General features: G+C 45.3%; 1 protein-coding gene across 3 annotated transcripts in view; it reads left to right on the top strand.

The window, feature by feature from the left end:
• The window catches only part of ADCY9 (adenylate cyclase 9), a 125,984-nt gene that overhangs the window by 91,906 nt on the left and 10,104 nt on the right, over positions 1–23,974 (top strand). For all 3 annotated transcript variants that reach the window (XM_033101188.1, XM_033101185.1, XM_033101187.1), the window contains exons 3-8: positions 2,028–2,218; positions 13,981–14,085; positions 15,096–15,313; positions 17,751–17,853; positions 18,655–18,863; positions 22,968–23,127. In XM_033101188.1, the coding sequence (XP_032957079.1) occupies positions 2,028–2,218; positions 13,981–14,085; positions 15,096–15,313; positions 17,751–17,853; positions 18,655–18,863; positions 22,968–23,127 (986 nt within the window). The remainder of the gene's footprint in view (positions 1–2,027; positions 2,219–13,980; positions 14,086–15,095; positions 15,314–17,750; positions 17,854–18,654; positions 18,864–22,967; positions 23,128–23,974) is intronic.

The raw sequence follows: 23,974 nt of genomic DNA, 5'->3' as shown, positions 1-23,974 counted from the left end.
TGTTCTGCCTGGGGCCACCTGGCATGAGCCACAAAGCAATCTGCAGATGTTTGCTGCCTGCCCCAGGCTTGGAAGTGCTTTGAGAGGCCAAGTCATGAACTGAGGCTGACTGTCACTAGTGCTGGGCTTAGGGCTGCTCAGAAAGAGATATGGGACATGACAAAGCCAGATGAGCTTGTTTGGGTTTTGTGAACCTTTGAAAAATTTTAGGAAAGTCCACAGCATGAGCCAAAACAAGCCATTCATATGGAAAAGCCACTGGAAGCTTCTCGGGTGGGCCTGAAAGTTGGGTGGGGTGGGGTCTCAGGGAATCAGAGCAAAGGAACGATGTTAGCCAGGTTGATAGGGACTCAGATATGGCAGCCACCGTGTCTGCACACCCGAAGTGGGAGAGCTCAACAAAGAAACTGGTTTCTGCCAGTTCCTCCATCTGGGAGAAAGTTGCCCCTCCAGACCTCCTCCTGGAGCCAGACAACTCAGTTCCTCCCTGTATGTCCCTGGCACCTTTTGAGTTACTGCCCTTGTGCTGGAGCTCAGAGTGAATGAGTCCATCAGCAAGTAAGTCCATGCACGGGCCCTTGAAGAGCAGTGGCTGAGAGTGCAGCTGCTCTCATCTCACTCAGCCACAGTTTCCGCTGGTTTTCACAGCTAAAAGTTGTGGGGACTTCTCTCCCCACCACTGAGACCCTGGGCTGGGAAGCATGGTCTAGGGCTGGGACCCCTCACTCCTGGTGGTGGGGTCCTCTGCAGCCAAGTTATCCTTCGCGATTTTTAATGGTCACACGTGGATGTGGGACCAGCCTGTTCCACATCTCTGCTCCTCCTACCAGTCTTGAGGTGGCTTGTTCTGCATGTCCTTAGTTGTAGGGCTTTGGTTCAGCTAGAATTTAGGCAATTCTCAATAATGGCTATTCTGTAGTTTAGTTGTAATTTTGATATGGCCATTGCAAAGTGGTAAGCACAGCATTTACCTACTCCACCATCTTGACCAGCTCTCCCATGGTGGCATTTCATTACCACCTTCTGCTGGAGCTTAAACTCTCTAAGAGAGGGACCTTGTTTTGTTCTTTATTTTATTATTCTCCATGTATAGCATACACCAGGCCTAAAATAAATGTTTATTGAATAAATTACATCATTACCCCCCTTCAATACATTTGTAGTTTGGTTAAATTCCAGTAAGGATTAACAGTGAATTTCTTTGAATAATGTCTACTTTTTCAGAAATTCTTGAGTTCTGTCTGGAAAAGCTGCTCCTCATTATTTTCCCAGTGATAATTTTTCTGAATACCTAGAGCAGGGACCTACCTGTTACAGCTACTTAACAGTGTAGAATACAGTAGTGTATTTTTTTAGCCTTTAATGAAAATCATAGAGATGTAGGTTAATTGTCCATTTAACCAACTTTTTTTTTTTTTAATGAAGATTTTGTGAAAGAATAAAATTCACATAGACTGGAGCTGGACAAAAGGTGAATGTTTTTGCTGTGAATATTTGATCCAACAGAAAGTAGATACTTGATAAATCTGAATCAAGTGAGGTTTTAATTACCCCTGTTGGTGATATAATGGTTTCACTTTTCATGGTAGTTTTGCCTTCTCTGACATAGGTAAAATGGTCCATACTCTACATCACCCAGTATCTATTATAAATGTCAGTGACTGGTATTGACAGATCAAAATAAACCCAAGAAATGTATAGGATCCACCATCAGTTGGCTCTGCTGCCATCAAAAAGAAGTCAATGTGACCCTTTCAAGGAGAAACTTTTTAATGTTCATTTCAGTCCCCAAAGGTAAAACATGTAGCCGTTATTTAGAGAAAATGTAATGTGTGTCTTGGAGGCGTACATTTTCCTGGAGGCAATGTGTCTCTGAAAAGATGGAAGTCCGTAGTAAAATATGATATATTCACATTTTCACTTTACTCTCAACTTTTCAGGAACATATCCTGCACCGAGAACAAGATGGAGCTGCATTTCAACCAACGGTGGTTTCAACCTGTGCTGACTGTAATTTTTATCCATAGGTTTGAAGACATACCTGATAGCGGGTCAGAGAGCGAAGGAGTCTCATTGCAGCTGTTCAGAGGCCTTGCTTTCTGGCTTTGAGGTCATTGACGGCTCCCGGGTGTCCTCAGGCCCTAGGGGACAGGGGACAGCATCGCCAGGGAGTGTCAGTGACTTGGCGCAGACTGTCAAAACCTTTGATAACCTTAAGGTTAGTTTTTTTTTTTCCTATTTTTAAAACTTTATATTAATCCTGCAGTAGAACATGTGAAATAATAAACAGCCTTCGGGTCTGTGGCAGATTTGGAATGCCCTTCAATTTGGTTTTTATTATTTTTTAATGTAGTGTTAAGGTAGCAGTATTTTGCGTTTTTAATCTTTGCTTTTTTCGACATTCTGCACCTCCATTTTCTTTCTGTCCAACATAACAATGCTTCTCACTTGAGTTGTGTTTTTTTTCTGAGACTTACGATGTCTTGGAATTTCTAAAAGCTAATCATAAATGATAGTAAAGGTGATTCTCCTTACGTCTTGCCGGAGTGCTAGTTGCTGTCTTATTTCAGAGACCACTTTCTCAAGTATTCCTACGTTTCCTATAATGCATAGTTTTATGATTATGTTAAATTTTGTTGGTGTGGGTAAAACTGATGATGTAGCTTACTGAAAGAGTGCAGTCTTGCCAAGAACATTACAGTATTTCATTATAGGAACAGAGATGTGGTGGCTGTCTAGAAGTACCCCTTTCTATCTTAATAGCCTACCAAGGAATTAGCGGGATGGATCGTGGGCATATGAAATCTCTCTCGTTTATGAGCTGTTCCTCAGTTTCACATTTGCTTTAGTTCTCCTACTGGTACCTCTTGTTTATTTTTACAGTTTAAATATTTGCCATTTGCATTTTTATTTAAAGAGATAGTTTTAAGATATATGCACTTCATTGTTTTGTGCTTTCAAGTAACACAGTGATGGGTTGATCAGGATGATGGCCTGTTCTTACGGCTTTAGTCCAGTACGTTCCTTCGTATTCACATTCAGTAACAGATTCGAAAACTAGCTATGCTGGAATTTAAGCTTAAGAGGCATCAAAACGTGGCAATCAGCTGGGGTATCCAGATTATTTCACTGTGTCAGAACCCATAGTGCCTATCGTCCCGTTACTTTGTGTAATTATTGCGTTCAGGTTTATTGACAGCACTCATATGTCATTTTCATTGTTTGCTTTGTCAGCTTAGTGCAGGGTTTCTCAGCCTCGGCACTATTCCCATTTTGAGCCAACAACTGTGGTGGGGGCCACCCGGTGCACGGTGGGATGTTGAGCAGCATCTCTGGCCTCCACCCACTGGATGCCAGTAGCACCCCCTCTACCCATTGTGACAATCAGGAGTGTCTCCAGACATCGTTCAGTGTCCCCTGAGGGCTGCAGAGGGTAAAATCACCGCAGGCTGGACCAGTGTAGGTATCAGACCTTGTCTTCCCCGTGTGCGCTGGCACCTGCGTAACGGCTGACAGACCTGAAATTTCCTTAATGCCGGCGCACATCCAGGACAGCCTCTATGCTGGCCTGAGGTTTTGCAGCTGCCAGAAAGGAGCTCTCAGTGCATTGACTGTCACTGAGTCTGGCAGGGAAGAATCGTGTGGGGAGGGGCACAAAAAACGTGGCTTTCCAAATACGGTTTCATTACCTGGGGAGAAATGATTTCTACCAGGCTTCAAACAGGTGTATTTTAGGAGAGAAATAGAGCCCAATGCCAAAAATAAATGACTTGTTGTGTTTGCTGCCATTTTAGATTATGTGTAGGTATGTTTCTATCCATTAGGGAGCACAGTTGCTGACTTTACTTTTTTTTTTTAATCTGGATGGACAAAAACTATTTATGTAGTATATTCTATTGCCTTGTATACATTTTCCAAATAATCATTGAAAGTTTTCTGAAAATCTTGTGATCTGTTAAGTTGCCCGTGTTTGCCAAAAGGAATTTGAGCAAAAAATTAAAAAAAGGACCTTTGTGCCCCTTCCAGAAGGGGTAGGTGAGTTGGATCTTGAAGAATAGTTTCTGGGGTATTTTGATGGCATGGGGAGAATAACAGGACATCTGCGACCAGGGCTGTCCCAGAAAGTTAGCATTCCTTGGCTTCGCAGTTGGCATGGCAGGAGCAGGAAGAGATAAAAGACCTGGCCGCCACTCCAGGCTTTGCCATGTTGGGAAGCCCTTGCCACACTCTTGCCTTCTGTGCTTCTAGTGCCTGTGGTGAGGATCAGCTGAGAGCAGGGCTCTGTGGTGCCTTGTGGACCCTACGCACTGAGTAACTGAGGGAATCGTTGTGTGCTAGCAGCCTGACCGTGAAAGGCAGAAAACCGAGGTCTGCCTCAAAGGTTACACCCTTAGACGCTCTATCAACTTATCAGGCCTTCCCTCAAGTAACAATTGCAGAATAAGAGAAATGTAAAATACTGTTGCTTGTTCATACGTTATTTGGGTGGCTTTGTCCTCTAAACTTGTCAGTGCCTCACTGGTTTGTTGCCTTATATTGTCTGAACTACAGCTAGCTCTTCTCGTCAGCGAGAAGCAGACTAGCTCCTCCTAATTCTGTTCAGTCTGGTGACTCTTCCTGTCAGCAGGCTTCAGTCTCCTTTGTTGCTGCCATCACCTCATCCAGCTAGAGGCTTGGACACCAACCTCACATTTCCCTCTTCCCCTGATGTAAAGCGGTGTTTCCTGTGCATTCTCTGGAGCAGTAGTTTCTCAGGATGGAAATAAGTGTCAAGTGTAGAAAAAGGGTTCTGTGGTCAGGTAAGTTGGGGAAATTCTAGGTTAAACAACACTGAAGTTTTCTTCACTGCAGGACTTCTCAGAGCCTTTGGTATGCTAATGTGCATCCTTAGGTCCACAAAAATGGATGTGGTATGCAGCATTCTCAGGCCTCTTTGATCACAGTTATCTTTTTTCAAGCTGTGCCATTTGGGGGAGTGCTTGTCTAGCAGAAGGAGCTTCAAGCAAGAACCAAGACATTAGAGAAAAGGTGTTCAGTAAATATTCATGAAATGAGTACATGCATATCTTGGTCCTGTTGTCCCTCTCACCTGCAGGACCCTCTGCTTCCGTTTTCCCTAAAAACGCTTTTCCTTTCACGATTCAGCTTCATTAAGGCTTCCTCTGACTCCTCTACCTAAGGATGCTGTAACATTAGAGCTATGATGTACGCAGTCTTCGGTATTTGCCTTATGCTTGTTATGCGCCTTCCTATGAGCTCTTTGAATGCAGGCTGGGCCCATATGTTAAATAACAGACTTCCCAAGTGCCCAGGGTGGTGCCTGGCATATATTAGATAATTACAACTTTCCTTTGACTTAAGTTTTTAATTCTTTAATGACACACAGAAAGATAGAGCTCTGCACAGGCAGACTAAGAAGGATGGAACTTAGAAGCCTGAATAGAACTAAATAGGACTAAGGTAGTGTCTAGGAAGCATTTCTTTTGCGTTCTAGCACATGTGTCCTCTTTGTCTGTAAGTTATCTCATAGCTGGCAAATTCTTACCTAATATTTCGTAACCTAGTCTGAGTACTGGGATAACCTACCAAGAAACAGTAGTGATGTCAAAGGGCAAGGGCTTTGGCCCCGAAGTCAAGGTCAGAGAGCCCGCCCACACCCAAGCCTTGGCTTCTTGAGTGACTGGCAGTGAGTTTCTCATCAGAAGCCCTGGCGTTGCATAATGGGGGGCCGGGGCAGGGGCACTCAGCTCTCTGAGCCCTATGGTTTGGGTTGAGGGAAGGAGGAGTCAAGAAGGCAACCTGGCAAGGAACCCAGGGCTCTGTCACAGCCATGGAAGGCAGCGTCAGTGCTGTGGGCGGGCCGGAACTCAAAATCCAGGATGCTTTGCAAAGCCTTGGCTTTGGGACTGGAGCAAGTCACCTAACTCCTCAGTGAAACAGTGATGATGAGGCAGTCTCTCAGGGTGTTGTAAAGGTGAACTGAAGTAATGCTCCGTTCGTAGTAGACAGTAAACACCAGGACACAGGTTCACTGACTGGCACGCAGAGATGGACAGGGGCATGGTGGGAGGAAAGAGGGCAGGAGGAGACAGAGATACTGTTGATTTGCCCACAGGAGTCCTTGACTGTCTTGGGAGGATCTCGCCTTCTCCACTTGTTCTGACTTGAGGGAGGTTCTTTGGTTATTGCCATTGGTTGTTCCTGTGGCAGATGTCACCACGTCACAAATGTGACATTGGAGCATGGGCACTTGGCCTGTTTAGTGTGACCTCAGCTCTGCAGTGGAGGTCTGCTCTGATTTGTCATGGAGCTGCTGATGATGGATGGGTCAAGACACATGCCAATAACAATAGCTGCTCTAACGTCTTTGTGAAGAACAAAGAAATAAAATCCAAAGATGTGGATGGTTTTTAATCACATCAGTCCTAATAAGTGAACTGCGTAAGCTGTGACAGCATCTTAGTTCATCTCTGAAAGACATCACTGGAAATGCACCTGCATGGCTGTCTCTGTGAGTTTACCTTAATCTATATTCAGAACCCCAGGGCTGCGTGCTTGCTGGGTGTTTCTACATGTTTACAGTCCGTGATGAGGTTAGTGGTGTGGATTTGCCCCATGGGGCAATTCAGAGAGGACCTGTCCTGTTTTCAAAAGGCTTATACTTTCCTTCTAAGGTCATTAGCCCTAGGGACCCTCCTCTGTGACAGTTGCAGTGACTTTTTTAATGACTCTAAATAAATGATCATTTCTTTTATTATCTTCTTGTTATTTTTATGTAAAATCATTATGAATAGGCTCAGTTGGCTCAGTTTGAGGAAGCAGAAGGCCCCTGCTTTTAATTTTAATTCATTATAGAAATGGAAAAGGTAGTAGATATCTTTCTATCTCTCTCTCTGTGTATATATGCACACATGTATACACATATATGTATATATACATATACACACATATATAGTTCAGTAATTAAATAAGTATTATAAGTGGTGTTCTGAATTGATAGTGGTGATGATTGTACAATTCTGTGAATATACTTAAAGCCATTGAATTATACACTTTGATGGGTGAATTGTATGGTATGTTAATTATATCTCAGTAAAACTTATAAAAATAGATAAATAGTAATGTGACTGCTGGCTCTGAAATGTAGATATAAAGTAAGTTTTTTAAAAAGGGACTTTTCAAGTTTTACCTGTATTTTAAATTGTGTGTTTCCTTCAATTAAGAGAGAGCATATCATATATAAATTGACAAGTCTTCCTTACAGAATTTCAGCTAATAGATCTAGAAGGAATGAGTCAAAGAGACTCACCATTTAGAACATCACAGCAATGTCGCTTCAGGCAAGATCCGTCAATGAATTCTAAAATTTGTGGGTATAAGTTTAAGGAGAAACAGGGTATTTGCGTAGCCTCCAAGTATGTCTCCCCCAACAGATATTTATTCATTATAAAGGGAAGAATAATACCAGGTCTGACAATTAAGTTTGCGAACTTGTTGCAATGATGTTGCTAACCTTTTTTGATATCAGAAGGAGTATTCATTACGAATTTGTAACGACTGGACCAACAGTTAACCAAGTTTACTATTTGGAAATGCTGAAAAGGCTGCGTGAAAAAGTTAGACAAAAACCACCTGAACTTTTCACCAACAATTCATGGCTCTTGCATCACGACAACGCACCAGCTCGCACGGCACTGTCTGTGAGGGAGTTTTTAGCCAGTAAACAAATAACTGTATTGGAGCACCCTCCCTACTCACCTAATCTGGCCCCCAATGACTTCTTTCTTTACCTGAAGATAAAGAAAATATTGAAAGGAAGACATTTTGATGACATTCAGGACATAAGGGTAATACAATGACAGCTCTGATGGCCATTCCAGAAAAAGAGTTACAAAATTGCTTTGAAGGGTGGACTAGACTCTGGCATTGGTGCATAGCTTCCCAAGGGGAGTATTTCGAAGGTGACCGTAGTGATATTTAGCAATGAGGTATGTAGCACTTTTTCTAGGATGAGTTCGTGAACTTAATTGCTGGAAAATGTCGCAGGCCCCACCTTCACCAGATTATGAAGGTGGTGTCACGGTTTATAAGACTAATGGCATCACGTACCCCCTGATGTGAGGTGCTGAGAAGGGCACATCACCTCTGTGGGGTTCTTCCCCAAATCCTAAACCTCAGTCAACTCATGCAAAGCATCAGATAAATCCAAATTCAAGACAATCCACAAAATACCTAACCAGGATACTTCAAAGGTGACAGGTCATTGAAGACAAGGAAAGACTGAGGACCTGCCACAGACAGGAGGAGACGAAGGAGATGCAACAAGTAATTGGAACATGAGATCCTGGAACAGAAACAGGACATCACGGGGGAAACTGGGAAATCTGAATAAAGTCTCTAGTTATGAATTGAAATGGGAAGATAAGTCCAACATCATTTAATTGGCAGCGTCAGATATTGGACATAAATGAAATTTCCCAAAATATCAAATACTTTCTTTTTCTGACTTTCTGATGGGATATTTCCCTAACAATCTTCTTGCCTTATTGGCCTCAGTTATTAAATGCAGTAGCCATTTAGGACTCAGGAATCTGAGCAGGGTTCTATGATTCTCCACTTCATGACTCTTGAGATCTTGTGCCTGATTTTGACAGGTTTGTGTTTTGTTTCTTTGTTGTTTTGCCTCTAGTATTCTCAGTATTCTCCGTCTGTCCGCTTCCTGTTCTTATTGCTTCGGGGTTGCTGTTCTTTTTCTGTAACAATTACTGCTTCTATTTCCTCTAATATTTGGCTCCTCTTTTTCTCTAGTATTTGATTAGCAGAAGTCACCTATTTGGAAGTACTCACACCTGTGCCTAATCCCTTACCTTGAGTGGTGATGGGCTGGCCTGTCAGTGGCAGTAGTAGCGAGGGTGACTTCTGCCCACATTGCAGGCAGTTCATGCTCACTTGGAGATGTCACATGCATGGTTAGGGTGAGGGCTCTGCTACCTGGCCTTAACCTCTCCCTGCTGTTTTCTTTTTCTTGTCTTTCTTTCTTTTCTTTTTCTTTTTTTTTTTAAAGATTTTATTGGGGAAGGGGAACAGGACTTTATTGGGGAACAGTGTGTATTTCCAGGACTTTTCTCCAGTCAAGTTGTTGTCCTTTCAATGTTAGTTGTGGAGGGTGCAGCTCAGCTCCAGGTCCAGTTGCCGTTGCTAGTTGCAGGGGTCACAGCCCACCATCCCTTGCGGGAGTCGAACCAGCAACCTTGTGGTTGAGAGCCCACTGGCCCATGTGGGAATCGAACTGGCAGCCTTCGGAGTTAGGAGCACGAAGCTCCAACCGCCTGAGCCATCAGGCCGGCCCCCCTCCTTTTTTTTTAAGGAGGGCACAGCTCACAGTGGCCCATGCAGAGATCGAACTGGCAACCTTGGTGTTATTAGCACCATGTTCCAACCAACTGAGCTAACTGACCACCCAATCTCCCTGCCATTCTCTAATTGTGTGACTCCGGACAAGTCCCTTCTCTTCTCTGCCTCAGTTTCCTCCTGTGTAAAATGGGATTAATCATAGTGTCGGCTTCATGTGTGCTGCTGAGAACTAAATGAAGTGATACAGGCAAAGAGCCTGGAACTTGGAAAGTGCCTCAGTGAGCCACGTTTGCTCTTACTACATGTTTTTGTCTGCCATATTCACCTTGAGTTTGGGGAGCAAGAGGTGCTTCTGGTCACAGGACAGCTTGCTAAAAAGTCATGTTCAGCAGACTAAACAGTTAAAGCCAGGGCTTTTCTGATGTTTCCTCCTCATTTCTCAGAAAAGAGGCTTCCCTGCTCCCTCCCTTGACAGTTATGAAAAAGGACAGCTGTTGGTTTAGAAATGATTTATCTTGTGAAGAGAAATGGCCTTGGAAAAAACTATAGCTCTGTGCCATGTGTTCTGAACAGAATGTAGGGTGCATGTATGGAAATGTGTTAGAAACAAATGCAAATGAGCCCAAGTGTGTTAGAGAAATAGTTACAATCTTCCGTTCGAGCCCACATCCGCGTTGGGGAAGGAGCACAGATAATCTGGGGAAATGCGGAGCTTGCTCTTGGGCATTCTCCAGGGAACTCAGGTTTCCCAGGCAACGGCCAGGACATGACTTGGCCTGCAGAGTACTCTGTTTTGGGGACCTTAGCTGTTCTTGATGAAGCTTCCCTTGGTCCCAATGTGCCAATTAAAAGTGCCACTTAAAAGAACCAGGAGGTGGTCCCAACTGTGTGGGTCACTCAGGGAATGAGGCAGAGGAGGTCAGAGTGCCAGGATTATTGCTGGGTCCTCCTGTGCCAGGCAGAGCCCGAGAGAGGCTGCATGGTAGTCAAGGGCCAGGAGCCCCGCGTGACCACATCTGCCTCCCAGTATTACGAGGATTCACTGAGATCAAGTACACGGGACTGCAGACTTCGCCTGGATAAGGACCTGATTGTCGTTCATTGATGTGCCCTCTGCACCCTGCCATTTCTAAACCAGAGCAGCTGCTATCAGTACAGCAGCGCTTTTTATCTAATGTACCTTCCACCATTGCCTCTGTCCGAGTCAGTTGCTCAGGCATGCTTCCCGAGGTGGCAGGGTACCCCAGTGAGTCCCCAGACCACCCTGAGTACAGACTCCTAGACCATTTACGAACATTTGGGCTCTGGCAGTATATGTCTGCACCTTCAGTCCCTGAGGTTCTTTTGTGGGCAGCTCTACGAGACCTTACCTCCACATTAGAACATTTTATCGCAGCAGTGTACAGGTCACATAGCCTCTCTTTATCAAAGGGATGTCACTTTGACTTGCCCATTTGTGAAGACCACTACCCCCGGCTCCCTGGGATCAGCCAGCCCCCACGGGCACCCCTAGTCTCCACTAGCCTTCCAACCCCTTCACAGCCAAGACCTGCACAGAGAGCATGCAAAATCTGAGTTACATGGTCTTGATTTCTACTGAGGGAATCCTTTGCAGAGGGTGTGTGCCCTCTGCTGTCCAATAGGTTCAGTAGTCACTGTTGTATATTTGTGGCTTAAAATGTATAAAACATCTTCTGTACATAAAGCCAGTGTGCTATGGGAATTCCTAAGAAGCAGATGGCCTGTTCTTAAAGTACATCAGGTGTAGCTGAGGAGACAAAAATACTTGGAAACAAACTGATGTCAAGAGATACCTAAAAAAGAAATGGCTATGCGAGAATAGATAACACGGATGGCTGTCCTGTCTGTGATCAAGGCCATTAAGTTACCAGATGAACTATCTTCACAACTAGAGAGAACAGTGACCAGAAGTTTTAATATTAAGTACCAACATTTACTGAACACTCTCTAACACTTCAAGCATTGTGTGGAGCCAAGTGTGATATGCACATGCGTGCCTCTACTTGTCCAACCCTTACCCATGGCAGAAATCACCAGTCAATCACAGTTCTCCTCCCATTGGGCCAGGGCGGGAGCTCATCATCCTCAGTTCACTGTTGTAGGAAGTCCGTGCCTTGGGATTAGACTCAGTGCACAAAATGAAGCTGGTTTAAAATACCTCTGACATGCTTTACTTATATTTCCTCAGTTTGCCTTTATAATAATTCTTCAAGGTAGATACAATTCCATTTGACAAAGGAGGAAAATGAGACTCAGAGAGATTCCCTAGTAAGTGGTAGAACCAGGATTTAGTCCATGACAGTTTGATTTCACAGCCAGTGCCTTTAATCACTACTATTGCACTAGTTCTCCAGTCTTAATGTTTAAAACGTAGTCAGAGAAATAGCTGTTTACTGTTTCATCGTGTCTTTACGAGATTGGTGAAAATCCCTCGACCTTGTTTCGTATGGGTTTGAAATCAGAGTCTCTCAAATCGTCCCAACACTCTAAGCTGTATCCACTTCACCCCCAGGCCACCACTTGGCCCCGGAAAAGGGTGGTGTTCCCTTAGAGAAGCAAACCGACCACCACTGCCACCACCAAAGCCATTTACTCCCATCCCAGCAAGAGTGTGTCCTTAGGATCTTGCTGGGTGTGTCTTGGGCACATATACAGAGGTGGCTAAAAAAATGTATACACATTTTAAGAAAGGAAAACTGTATTAAAATTGTAATGCTCAATATATACCGATAACAAAAGATGGGTACAAATCACGTTTGACTTCTGCAATGACAAGAGGTGCTCAAAGTGGTTCCCGTCAGCGTCCAGACACTTCTGATTACAGCGAACTACTGCTTGAGCAACGCTGACCGCAGTGTCCACTGTATACATTTTTTTGGCACCCCCAGTACTTTACTCCTCTCTTGATGGCTGGGAGGGTCACTCTGTGTACGTGGTATTAGTTGTTTTTTTTTGTTGAGAAGATCAGTGGCCCCACTGGTAAAATATTTTGAAGTTTAACTCAGTCAATACCAAGAGGTGCTTTAAAATCATTATATTGTTTGTCACTGACAACTAGAACATTTTACCCCGTTAATAATGTCAATTTTTACATAGCTATAAATAAATTTTACCTAGGTGCTACTGTTTGCTCAGGTATGTTAATGATTTGGCCAGCTCTTTTGGCATGTATATTTTCATTTTTCAAATGAATACTAATATTCAAACTTAGTATGTGTATTACATCAGATTCCCAAATTACACATCTTTATAGAGTGTTTATTTTATTTAATACAGTATACACCTGACATCTTACTTGGGATGTGATCATATCCTTGTCTTTAGGCAGTAAGTGGTATTTATTTTAAATTTCTGAGGTACTATCTGGCCTCCTATAATGTTGTCCAATGGTTAACAATGCTTATGCATGGATATTGTTTGAGTCCTAATAAATCTTTCCTGCTACAGTTTGTCTTCTCCACTGGAATCAGTTGGTTGCTATCTCAATGACGGTTCCTAGTTCACTGGATCACATTAATAATAATAGTAAATTTATTAACGATACAATGAGAGCCAAGAATGATGCTAGGCTATCTATACACGTATTCATTTAATCCTATGACAGATCTTCGAGAAAAGTGTTGTCAGTCATGTTTTACAGATGAGAGAACTGAGGTGAGTGATTTGAACAGGACTCTCCAAACAAGTAAGGAATCGAGATGGGATTTGAACCCCGGTTTATGAGAAACAAAAGCTTGCCTTTTCTACTCTGTCAGTATTGTCTTGCCTTTTCTTTTCTAGGTCAGCTAATTCCTGCACGTTTTAAGAATTCCTAGGTCTGTAAACAGGTCACTCTGATTAGTCAGCCTGTTTTATAGAAACAGCTCACCTTCACACACAGCTCGAGGCCCTTGGCTTGGTGCGCTCAGATAGGGTAGTGGCCAGGTTGTCTGTTCAATAGCAGCTTTATTGAGATGTAATTCACATACCAGAAAACTTAGCCTTTTAAAGTGTACAATTCAGTGGTTTTTAGTATATTTGCAAGGTTGTGCAACCATTACCACAATCCATTTTATAACATTTTCATCACCCAAAAAGAAATCCCTTGTCCATTAGATCACTCCCCATTCTCATATCCCTCTCATCCCTGGCAACACCCAGTCTCCTTCCCAAGTCTATGGATTTGTCTTTTCTGGACGTTTTATATAGATAGAATCATAGAATATGCGGCCTTTGGTGTCTGGTTTCTTTCACTGAATGTAATATTTTCAGCATTCATCCATGTTGTACCCTGAGTGACTACTTCATTCCTTTGGATGGCTGAATAATATTGTCCGTTGTGTGGATAGACTGCCTTTTGTTGATCTATTCATCCATTGATGGACATTGAGCTGTTTCTACTTTGTGGCTCTTATGGAACATTCATTACAGGTCTTTGTGTGGATATGTTTCCGTTTTCTCTTTGCCAGTTTCTCTTTAACTCAGCCTTGAATGGTTCAGTAAGCCTTCCGTTTGGTTACAGCCATTCTCCGTGACAGCAAATTGCAACAATAGCAGGCTTGTTTGAATTACATATTGTGGTCTTGTTTCCTAGGTGAGTTCCTATGATCTGTGTTTTTCTTGTAGACCTGCCCTTCGTGCGGAATCACGTTTGCTCCCAAATCGGAAGCTGGCACAGAAGGAGGAGCAGTGCAAAACGGCTGTCAAGAGGAGCATAAAAATAACACCAAGGTAGCAAGCTCCTGGCTGTCATTCCTGTCAGTTCCTCTCTTGGCTCACCCACCTGAAATGACACTCCTATTTTGTCATCATCTCAGTTCCGAGACTAACTCCTCTTAGGTGATAGCATTCCATACCTTAGAGTCCTTTGGCTTTGAACAAACCAATAAAGAACAGGGTGGAGAGTCAGAACTAACCCACGAGAAGCAGAGTAATCATATGCTGAACTGGATGGGACCCCTAAGGGGCAATAAGGGTTTGAAGATGTGTGGATTAGAGTAGTTAGGGGAGGTTTGTGGGGCTGGAAGCTGGGCTCAAGATATGGTGGAATGTGGATGTGCAAAGAGAAGAGGGGCCTCCTCGGGATGAGACATGCACCATGAAGAGGGGTGTGGGGTTAGAGACAGCAGCAAGGAGACTGCCAGAGAAGTCTCACTTGGAAGCCAGAGCCAGGACTGCAGTGGAAAGCAGAATAAAGGCCAAACACAAGAGCCCTTCAAGCAGCTTCTGCAGGCTGACCCTCCAGGGAAGCCTCCGTCTGCCATCCTTTACCCTCGCGTCATCTGCCTGTGGACTTGTATGATGCTGGGTCAGTTTGTGTCACTTACAGCTAGTCACCCCTTCTTGAGTCACTGCCCTTATGGCTCTGGGTTTACATTTCCTGGATCCACCCTTGTACTTCCCCTGAATGTCCAAACCTTCCCTAGGGCCATCTGGAACCCTGGTTCTGTGGTCAGCAAACTCTGAGAGCCTCAGCTCTTCCCTTAGCCTTCTCTCCACCTCCTACTAGCCGTGAAATCACCTCCCTTGTTGCCTGAACACCTGGAGGTGCGTTTGTCAAACTAGGGGGATGGGAAAAAGCAAATGGGTAGAGAGGTTTGAGCATTCGGATTAGACAGAGATTTGAAGGTACAGCATGCAGTCAGTCCATTGGCACCCCAGCAGGGCAGAAAGGTCTGGTGGAATAGCACTGTTACACATCCCTGGGTCACCTCTGTGTCTGTTTCCCTGGCTTGAAACAGGCTTCTGGAGGACCTCATGCCAAAGCGCAAAATGGACTTCTGAGCCCTCCCCAAGAGGAGAAGCTCACCAACAGCCAGACCTCCCTGTGTGAGATCCTACAGGAAAAGGGAAGGTGGGCAGGTGTCAGCTTGGACCAGTCTGCTCTCCTTCCACTGAGGTTCAAGAACATCCGGGAGAAAACGGACGCCCACTTCGTTGATGTTATCAAAGAAGACAGGTAAGAGTGGAGCCATGGGCACTAGAGGCAAGTTTGCAGGTGGAAGCTGCTCCCCTTTTCTGAATTACCTTATCCCTCACGTGTTTGCCCTCCGGTATGAGTATATTACTCTGTTTTGAAATAATTTGAAACTTATAGAAATGTTGCATGAATAATACAAAGAATTCCCTTTATACCCTTTGCTCGATTTTCCAACTTTTAACATTTAACTACGCTTGCTTTAGTCTCCTCTCTCTCTCTCTCTGAAATTTATTTTTCATTTTTTCTGAACCATTTAATAGTAAGTTGGATACATCCCTGTCTTTATCTCTAGTAGTATTTCCTAAAAACAAGGGTGTTCTTTTATATAATCATAGTTATCAAATCCAGGAAATGTAACGTTGATCTGATATTTGATCTAATCTGCCATACATATTCCAGTTTTGTCACTGGGTCCAGTACATTCGTGATAGCTCTTCCTTTCTAGGATCACAGACTGCATTATGTAGTTGTCAAGCCTTTTTAGGTTTTTTCAATCTAAGACACTTTTGCAGCCATTCGGAGTCTTTCATGACGTTGAAATTTTTGGAAAATACAGGCCCGGTTCTTTTATAAAATATTCCTGAAGTTGGACTTGTGTAATGTTTCCTTGTGATTACATTCAGGCTGGACAGACCCTACAGAAGGGGTGTGTCCTTCTTAGGTATCATATCCAGAAGTAACAGGTGCCCATTTGTCCTTCATCTGCGATAGTAAGTTTGATCAACCAGGCAAGTGTTGCCAACGTCTCCAATCTGTAGTTATGATTTTCTCCTTGTGCCTAATAAGCAGTCTGTGGGAAGAACCTTTGCGATCATGTAATTATCCCATTCCTCATCAACCTCCCCTAGATGTAATCACTGATGGCTCCTGCCTGAAACAATCTTTATTCTGATGGTTCAGAACAGTGATTTTCCTACTCCAGCACCAACTGCACAGTTATCATTTGGCACCTGGCATTCTACTGTAAAGAAAAGCCCTTCCCCATTTATTCCCTTATCTACCCAACTATTATCAACCTGGACTCATGGAGTCCTGTTTTACTTAATAGGTTATACAGTCCATCACTGCCCTTACTCTCCTTTGATCCTCTAGTTTTCCTGAGTCTAGCCATTGGGAGCCCCACTTTAGGCTGGCTCTGGTGTCCTTTTGACATGGCTCCATCATTGATTTTGAGCAATTTCTTACATTCTTGCACAACAGGATAGTCCAGGCTCATTTTGTATCTTCCCTCCGCCAGCTCAGGAGTCAGCCATTTCTTGAAAGAGCCCTTGCTCCTTTCAGTGATGAATGGGATTTAAATGTGTCAGTTATTTTGTCTAATTTCATGTCATCATAGTCAAAGATCTAGTCTATGTGGTTTTAGTCCTTTTACATTTATTGAGACTTGTGTTGTGGCCTCACGTGTTCTTTTTTGGTGAACATACTATGTGCACTTGAAAAAAACATTTAGCATTCATAGGGTGTTGTAATGAGGAGGTCAACATCAGGGGGTAGAATTTTCTCTTCGAGTCTGAGAGTGCAGTAAGGTATTGCACACTTAACAAAAAAGAAAAAAGAGAGTCCACTGTGCTGCAAGGGAAGCAGGGAGCATATGTACAGTGAACCCTACTGTGTGTCAAGCACGTGCTAGGCACTTTACCTGTTTCATCTGATTTAAGTCTAGTAGTTGTTATATTAGGGGGAGAGACTATACATCCCACGGCTATATTTCCCTCCTGAAATGAAATTAACATTTCCTTAAACTTATAGTAATTTTCTGCAGTAGAAAAAGGATATTACTATTTGCTAGCAATCTACAAAAGAATGAGTCACATAAAACAGGTTTGATTTCTCTGCCATTAAAGTCATTGAGCATTATCATTGTTCAGGTTTCACACGCAGTTTGCATTTGCGACAATAGCACCAAAATGATACTAACTGTAAACACAGTTTTGTAATAACAACCTGTTAGCTTTCACAGTGGTGATTACTGTCTGTACTCTGAATGACAGGACAGCCAGCTCTGAATTATGTTTTCACTGGAAGCCTCCAAATCAACTTAAGTACTGTCAGTGCATGGATCTGCTGGTCCTTCAGAAGGATGGTTTCATGGAACAAAAAAGCTGCTTTCTTCTCGGTCTGGTCATCAGGAAGATGTTTTCAAAAGCAGGGTTCTAATGATGAGTGTTATAAATATGGTGAATGGTCATTCTTTAGTGGAGGGGAAGCATAAAATGTGGTTATGTTTGGAAACACTTTCCAGAGACATGTTCTAAAAAGAGCGATGGAGCCACATCTCTAACATAGTGACTTTTAGATACAACATTTTTGATGTGCTTAATGAATGGTGTTTCGGTAGCTAATTGGCAATCTTCTGATAAAATAAATAGAATGATTGTGCTGCATGTTGATCGATTGCATTTTTCGTCTCTTACAGCCTGATGAAAGATTATTTTTTTAAGCCACCCATTAATCAGTTCAGCTTGAACTTCCTGGATCAGGAACTCGAACAAGCCTACAGGACCAGCTATCAAGAAGAGGTGTGTGTTCCATATAATGTCTGTTTACGATTAGTTTTGTGCTTTGGCAGCCTTTGTTGTTTTCCTGAGTGGCAGGAAAATGAAGGCTCATATTAATTTCCCACAATCATTAAGCCCTAAAATTTCATCTCTGTGAATTTATCTACACCAGGGAGAAAAATCCAAATCTTTCTGTGCTCCTTTATCTAACCGCGCAGGCCTGTCATTTCCTGGCCCCTTTCCTCTGCGGGTGGTGCATCCACCGTTAGGCTGTGAGCTCCCCTCGGGCCTTGGTTCGCGCCTGCCCCTAGCACCCCCAAAGATCCTGGGTGAAGGCATGCGCATCTCTTCCTGTCAGTTGACACACCCATGTTTTCATGTGCTGCCTCAATCCCTGCCTGTTATTTCCCGCATAAACCAAGTTTTCACACGTTCTGAACTTGGGACCCAGCCATTCAGTGGAAGCTTCCAGCACATGGCTTTCGTGTGACTACCTGTACAGAAAGCAGATTCATTGACTTTGCTAGTTGATAACTCACCTTTCAGGCTCAATATGTAACATGTCTGTGAGAATTTACTGGTTTATAATCAGTTGCTGTATGACTTTGGACAAGTGTTTTTTTAACTTCTCTGTTCTTTAGTTTCCTCTGTTCTTTAGTTTTTAAGTGGAGGGCTATTAGGGAGCTGACCACCTAAAGTACTTATCACCCTGTACTTGGTCGGGGATAGGCAAGTGCTCGGTAAACATTTGGGTTTTTCCACCTAAATCATACCCCGCGGCCGTCTGTCATGCTCCTCCACCTTCCCTCCTACCCCCAACAGGTTATGAAGAATTCTCCTGTAAAGACTTTTGCCAGTGCTACCTTTAGCTCCCTCCTGGATGTGTTTCTGTCGACAACAGTGTTTCTGATTCTCTCCATCACCTGCTTCCTGAAATACGGGGCTGCCGCCACGCCTCCCCCGCCCGCCGCACTGGCTGTCTTCAGCGCGGCTCTGCTGCTGGAGGTGCTGTCTCTGGTGGTCTCTGTCAGGTAAAGCCTCCCGGGCACGGTGGGTCTCAGCTTTTAGCCTTTAGCTCCCTCTGCTGGCTCAACAGTTTATGACTGAACAGTTGGTGGCACAACTGACCAGCAGTCTGCAATGACATCAGCTCTCTGTGAGCTCATTTCAGGACAAGTCCTCTTTCCTTCCCTCCCCCAGCCCTGCTTCGCAGGTTCCTCCCTCGCAGACCCTGGCCCTTGGCACAGGCGGGCACCCTCTTTACCAGAGGATCAGTGTCCTCTGCAGCCCGATGTCACCAGCTAGTCTCTGGATCTCCCAAGTCAGAGACTTAAAAAGAAAAAGTGGGAAGACGGAATAAGAAAGGGAAGAGAAAAAAGAAAAGAAGTGTATAGGGTGCAAATGATAGGTAGGTGACTGCCAGCAGAGCAGCAGGTACCTTTCCCAGATGTAAGAGCAAAACTGTAAAACCCTTAGGAGAAATCAGAGACACGAGTCTTTGTCAGCTTGGATCAAGCTATGGTTTCTTAGATGTGACACAAAAGTACAAGTAGCCAAAGGAAAAAATAGATAAGTTGGACTTTGGTTGAAATTCAAAGCTTTTAAGTTCAAAGAACACCCTGGTCACGAAAGTGAGAGGGAGCCTGCAGAGTGGGAGAGAGTATTTGCAGGTCATATCTATGTCCAGGGTCTAATATCTATGCTGTCAGCTCACTAATAAAAAGACCACCCATTTACAGAGGGTCTAAGTAAACAGCAGTGGCCCCTCAGGACCGGCGTTGCCTGATATTGGGGTTCCACCCGGCACCGAGGAATCTCGCAGCTGCTCTGCACGTTTCTGGGCAGGTGTGAAGGCACAGGGCACTCCCCGCACACACATGCAGCCCCTGCGCCGTCTGCCTCCTGGACGCCTGCCACTGGTCCGTGTGCTCAGCCACCTCCTCTGTCTAGCCATGCCACTCCCAACAGGACAGCCATTCGGCCTTGCAACGTCCCACTGGCAATTGCTCCCAGAAGCTGGGGGTAAAACAGAAACAGGGAGAAGGGCCCTGACCTTGAGTTTCTGCTCCTCTTCCCCAACATCCCAGACGAGCAGTCACTTCAGGTGTAGCCCTGAGGCCCCTCGAGTGGGCTCTTTGTGGAGGGCTGTCTCCCTGCTGCCAGAGGCCACACCCTCATCTCTTCCCTGGTTGAGGTAACTCTGAGGTATGTCCTTGCTGTCTCCCCAAATTCCCCTCCAGTTGCGGGGAGCTACGTTGCCCACAGCAAGTGACTCCTCCATAACACAGCCCTACCTATGGGCCTGCCCCTCGGTGTCCCGGCGCTGCACCCCTCACTTGGCCGCCTGAGACCCACTCCCAAAGCAGCTGTACTTCTGAGGAACCCAAACCAGGCATTCTCAGGCTCCTCTTTCCTTTTTTTTTTTTTTTTGGTCAGTTACATCTCAGTTTTTTTGTTTGTTTTCCCAAGTCAAGTTGTTGTCCTTTCAGTCTTAGTTGTGGAGGGCGCAGCTCAGCTCCAGGTCCAGTTGCTGTTTTCTAGTTGCAGGGGGCACAGCCCACCATCCCTTGCGGAAGTCGAGGAATTGAACTGGCAACCTTGTGGTTGAGAGGACGCGCTCCAACCAACTGAGCCATCCAGGAGGTCAGCAGCAGCTCAGCTCAAGGTGCCGTGTTCAATCTTAGTTGCAGGGGGCGGAGCCCACCATCCCTTGTGGGACTCGAGGAATTGAACTGGCAACCTTGTGGTTGAGAGCCCACTGGTCCATGTGAGAATCGATCCGGCAGCCTTCGGAGTTAGGAGCACGGAGCTCTAACCGCCTGAGCCACCAGGCCGGCCCCCTCCTCTTTCCTTTTTAAATGTAGTTTTATTCTGATATAACACATATAATAAACTCACTTATTTAAGTGTACGATTCGGTGATTTGTAGTAAACTTAGAGTTGTGCAAACATCACCATGTAATTTTAGAACATTTCTATCATCCCAAAGAAAGCACAGTCCCCATTTGCTCCCCTCCCTCGCTTTCCCTGTCCCCGCCCCCGCCCTAGCCCCAGGTTTCTGTCTAGCACAGAGCCTACCACTACATAAGGCCCTTGGTCTCTCTGAGGCTAGCATTGTCTCCATACATTTTTTTAAAAAAACTTTTATACCGTTCTCTGTTCCTTCAGACTTAATTCTGCAGTGTTTGTGCTAACCCACATTTAAAGACTGCAGACACCAAGCCTGGCTTTGCCCAGGTGTTGGGATGCTGGGCTAGGCGAATGAGGTGGCCACTGTGCTCCTGAATGACCTCTGGTGCAACTTGAAAAGTTCACTCTCAAAGCCTGGGGAAAGTCAGGACCCCAAGGGCATGTTTATATTTAGGATCCCCGACCAACAAGAACCTACTCGTAGGTGCCCAGGAAGGCCGCTTCTGAGGCTGCTTCCGTGGCCAGCTCTGAGCTTGGCACCTCGTCCTCAGGCTGCCCGCATCTCGGCTTGGGCTCTTGTCCCTCCACTCCAGCTGTTTGCGCTGTGCCCTAGGCAGGCATAAGAACAGGGTCTCATGCTCGGAACTCTGCAGTCCTGGGGACCCACGTGGAGGGCCTCTCAGTCCTGCCTTCTGGCTGGGACTCAGCTCCCTCTGTCTCCTTGTAGGGCTTATGCAGACTGCCTTTGAGCATATTTGTGGTTATTCTTGGAAATATTCCAAGGATTTTATTATCCTTTAACATCAGGAGGCCAGAAACATCCGGGACCTAAAAGGGTCAGATGGGACCTGGCTCTGCATGGGAGGTGGCCAAGATTGGGGTTTCCTTTTGGAGGCCAGAGTGGTCGTGCACTGCAGGTGTCCAGGCCTGCAGGCACGGGTGCCTGTGTGTCTGACAGACGCTCCAACAGGACTTTGTGTTCTTGAAGCTCAGCAGCGGCTCCTGGCCCCTCCAGCGGGCCTGGCACCCTTCTACTCTCCCCAGGGGCTGGCTTCAGAGAGGGACTGTATGCGTGGGTCTCCCTCCCGAAAGAGACCTCTGCTGCCCTGTCCCCCATCTCCCAGGAGGCACAGGCCCCTCCTGACCCTGGGATCCCTTGCTTAGCCAAGGCCGTTCTTCCTTTAGGACCACAGTTCTCAGCCCCACACACTCAGCTCCCTTTGTGAAAAGTATTTTATGATGTCCACGTCACTATCCTGAAATAGCCCGCCTATGCAAAGCTTCAAAGTGAACCAGTGAAATGCTGTCACTCCACTATGAAGAAACAACAGGAAAGGCACTTATAATAAAATAAATCACACAGTACTTCACCTCGACTGTGCCAGGGTACCCCCACGGAGTTGTCAGCTGTCTGCCGTCGTGCATAATCTGCCAATGTGACAGCTCCAAACGTGGACCATCAGGTGTGCAGGTTTGGTGGCACAAGCACCATGAGCTGGGTTGCAGCCTGTGACATGATTTCTGAAATGCTGAATGACTCTTGGTGACGTCTCAGACAAAACATTGGGTAATCTTGTTTGTTTCACACAGTAGTTTATTCCTGGAAAAGTATATGTCAATACCATGTAGAAACCAATTCCTGTTTGTAAGTGAAATGCACCTAACCTCTAGGCTGAGGTCATTGTCAGCAGGTGTTTCTCCTCAGTGCGTGTCCAGGGGGCAAGTGGCAGTCGTGTGGGGTGCAGGGCAGAATGCCTCCCATCGCTGGCTTCTGCCCGCTAGATGCCAGTAGCACCCCGCAATCACTGTGGCAACCAAAAAGGCCCCACAAAATTCCAGAATGCCTCCTGAACTGTCCACTCGAGACCTCGTGCCCCAGAAGCAGACAACAACAAGGTTGCCACCTTTCACAAGGCCTGTTAGTATCTGTGTGCCTACTTCTTACCTGTTCCGGTTAGACCCTTAGAGGCTGATGCTTGGCTTTTTACAAGCACCTATATCAGAATGCAGCAAGTGACCTTAAGGGATGATAAGCTGAGCAAGTCCAGTGCACTTGCCATCTACCAGTGAGGGGCCTGGGAGCTCTGCCTGCAGTTCACGCCATGGCAGCAACATGGACGAGAGCGGGGCCTGGCGCAGGCTGTGGGTCCTCCACCCCCGTCCTCCCTGGCACACTGACCTACCCACAGACATCCCTTTTCTCCTTTTGGCCCTCCCTGTCACAGGATGGTGTTTTTCCTGGAGGATGTGATGACGTGCACCAAGCGCCTGCTGGAGTGGATAGCCGGCTGGCTCCCACGCCACTTCATCGGGGCCATCCTGATATCACTGCCCGCTCTCGCAGTCTATTCACACATCACCTCGGAATTTGAGACAAACATACATGTAAGTAAAGGCTTGACAATTTTATTTCTGTGTTCTCTGGACTCTCTCTCTCATCACTTAAAAAAAATAAGCCTGATGACTTGGGAAAACTAATATAGGCCCTGAAGGAGGTGCGACCTCTTTGTCACTCCTGTGAGCTTGTCTTTTTAAAAGACCTGCCTGGGACAGAGGCGCGGGCAGGGGGGTTAGCATGCGGCCTGCCCAGATGCCCGCGCCTATCCTTGACCGTACTCATGAATGCTGATTAGATGCTGCCCTGCCCCGGGGAGAGTTCCCAGTGGACATGTGTCCTGTCCAGCCTTTCTTGGTGTCCACCAAGGTCCAAATCCGTTATTTTCTTAGGTGTGTTACAACATAAAGAAACGTTCCAAGGGATACAAGATAATGTGCTGGCCTGCAGGTCTGGCACAGGTAACTAGTTTGTGCCTGAATCTGCTGCTGGTGATTAGGGAAGGAGCTTCAGAGTTGAACCCCACAAGAGTAAATTAATGCTGTTGTGGAAGATTATATTTTGGGTGAAAGTGACTGTAACATGAACCGCCAGGTTAGGCTGATACGTTTGATACTTTAACACCAAATTACATTTCCACTGACACACAGCAGATGCCAGAAGGAAAGGCCTTTTGAAGGTAACTGATTACACAGTGGTAGTTCTCAAACAGGGCAGCTTACTTTCCCTTTCCTCCATAATGCGATTTCCACACATCTGGAGAATGTTAGTACCGCGAGAACTTGCACCCTCAAGTTCTGGGTAATTAGCCTAATCATTCACGATCTGTCCTGGAAACTCCTGGATATTTTGTTAATATTTTTATATTAAATGGAAACACAGATAAGTGAGCAAATC

This window comes from Rhinolophus ferrumequinum (genome assembly GCF_004115265.2).
Source record: "Rhinolophus ferrumequinum isolate MPI-CBG mRhiFer1 chromosome 15 unlocalized genomic scaffold, mRhiFer1_v1.p scaffold_54_arrow_ctg1_1, whole genome shotgun sequence".
Classification (NCBI taxonomy): Eukaryota; Metazoa; Chordata; class Mammalia; order Chiroptera; family Rhinolophidae; genus Rhinolophus; species Rhinolophus ferrumequinum.
Note: the sequence above shows the minus strand (reverse complement) of the source record. Positions and strands in the feature narration are given on the sequence as shown.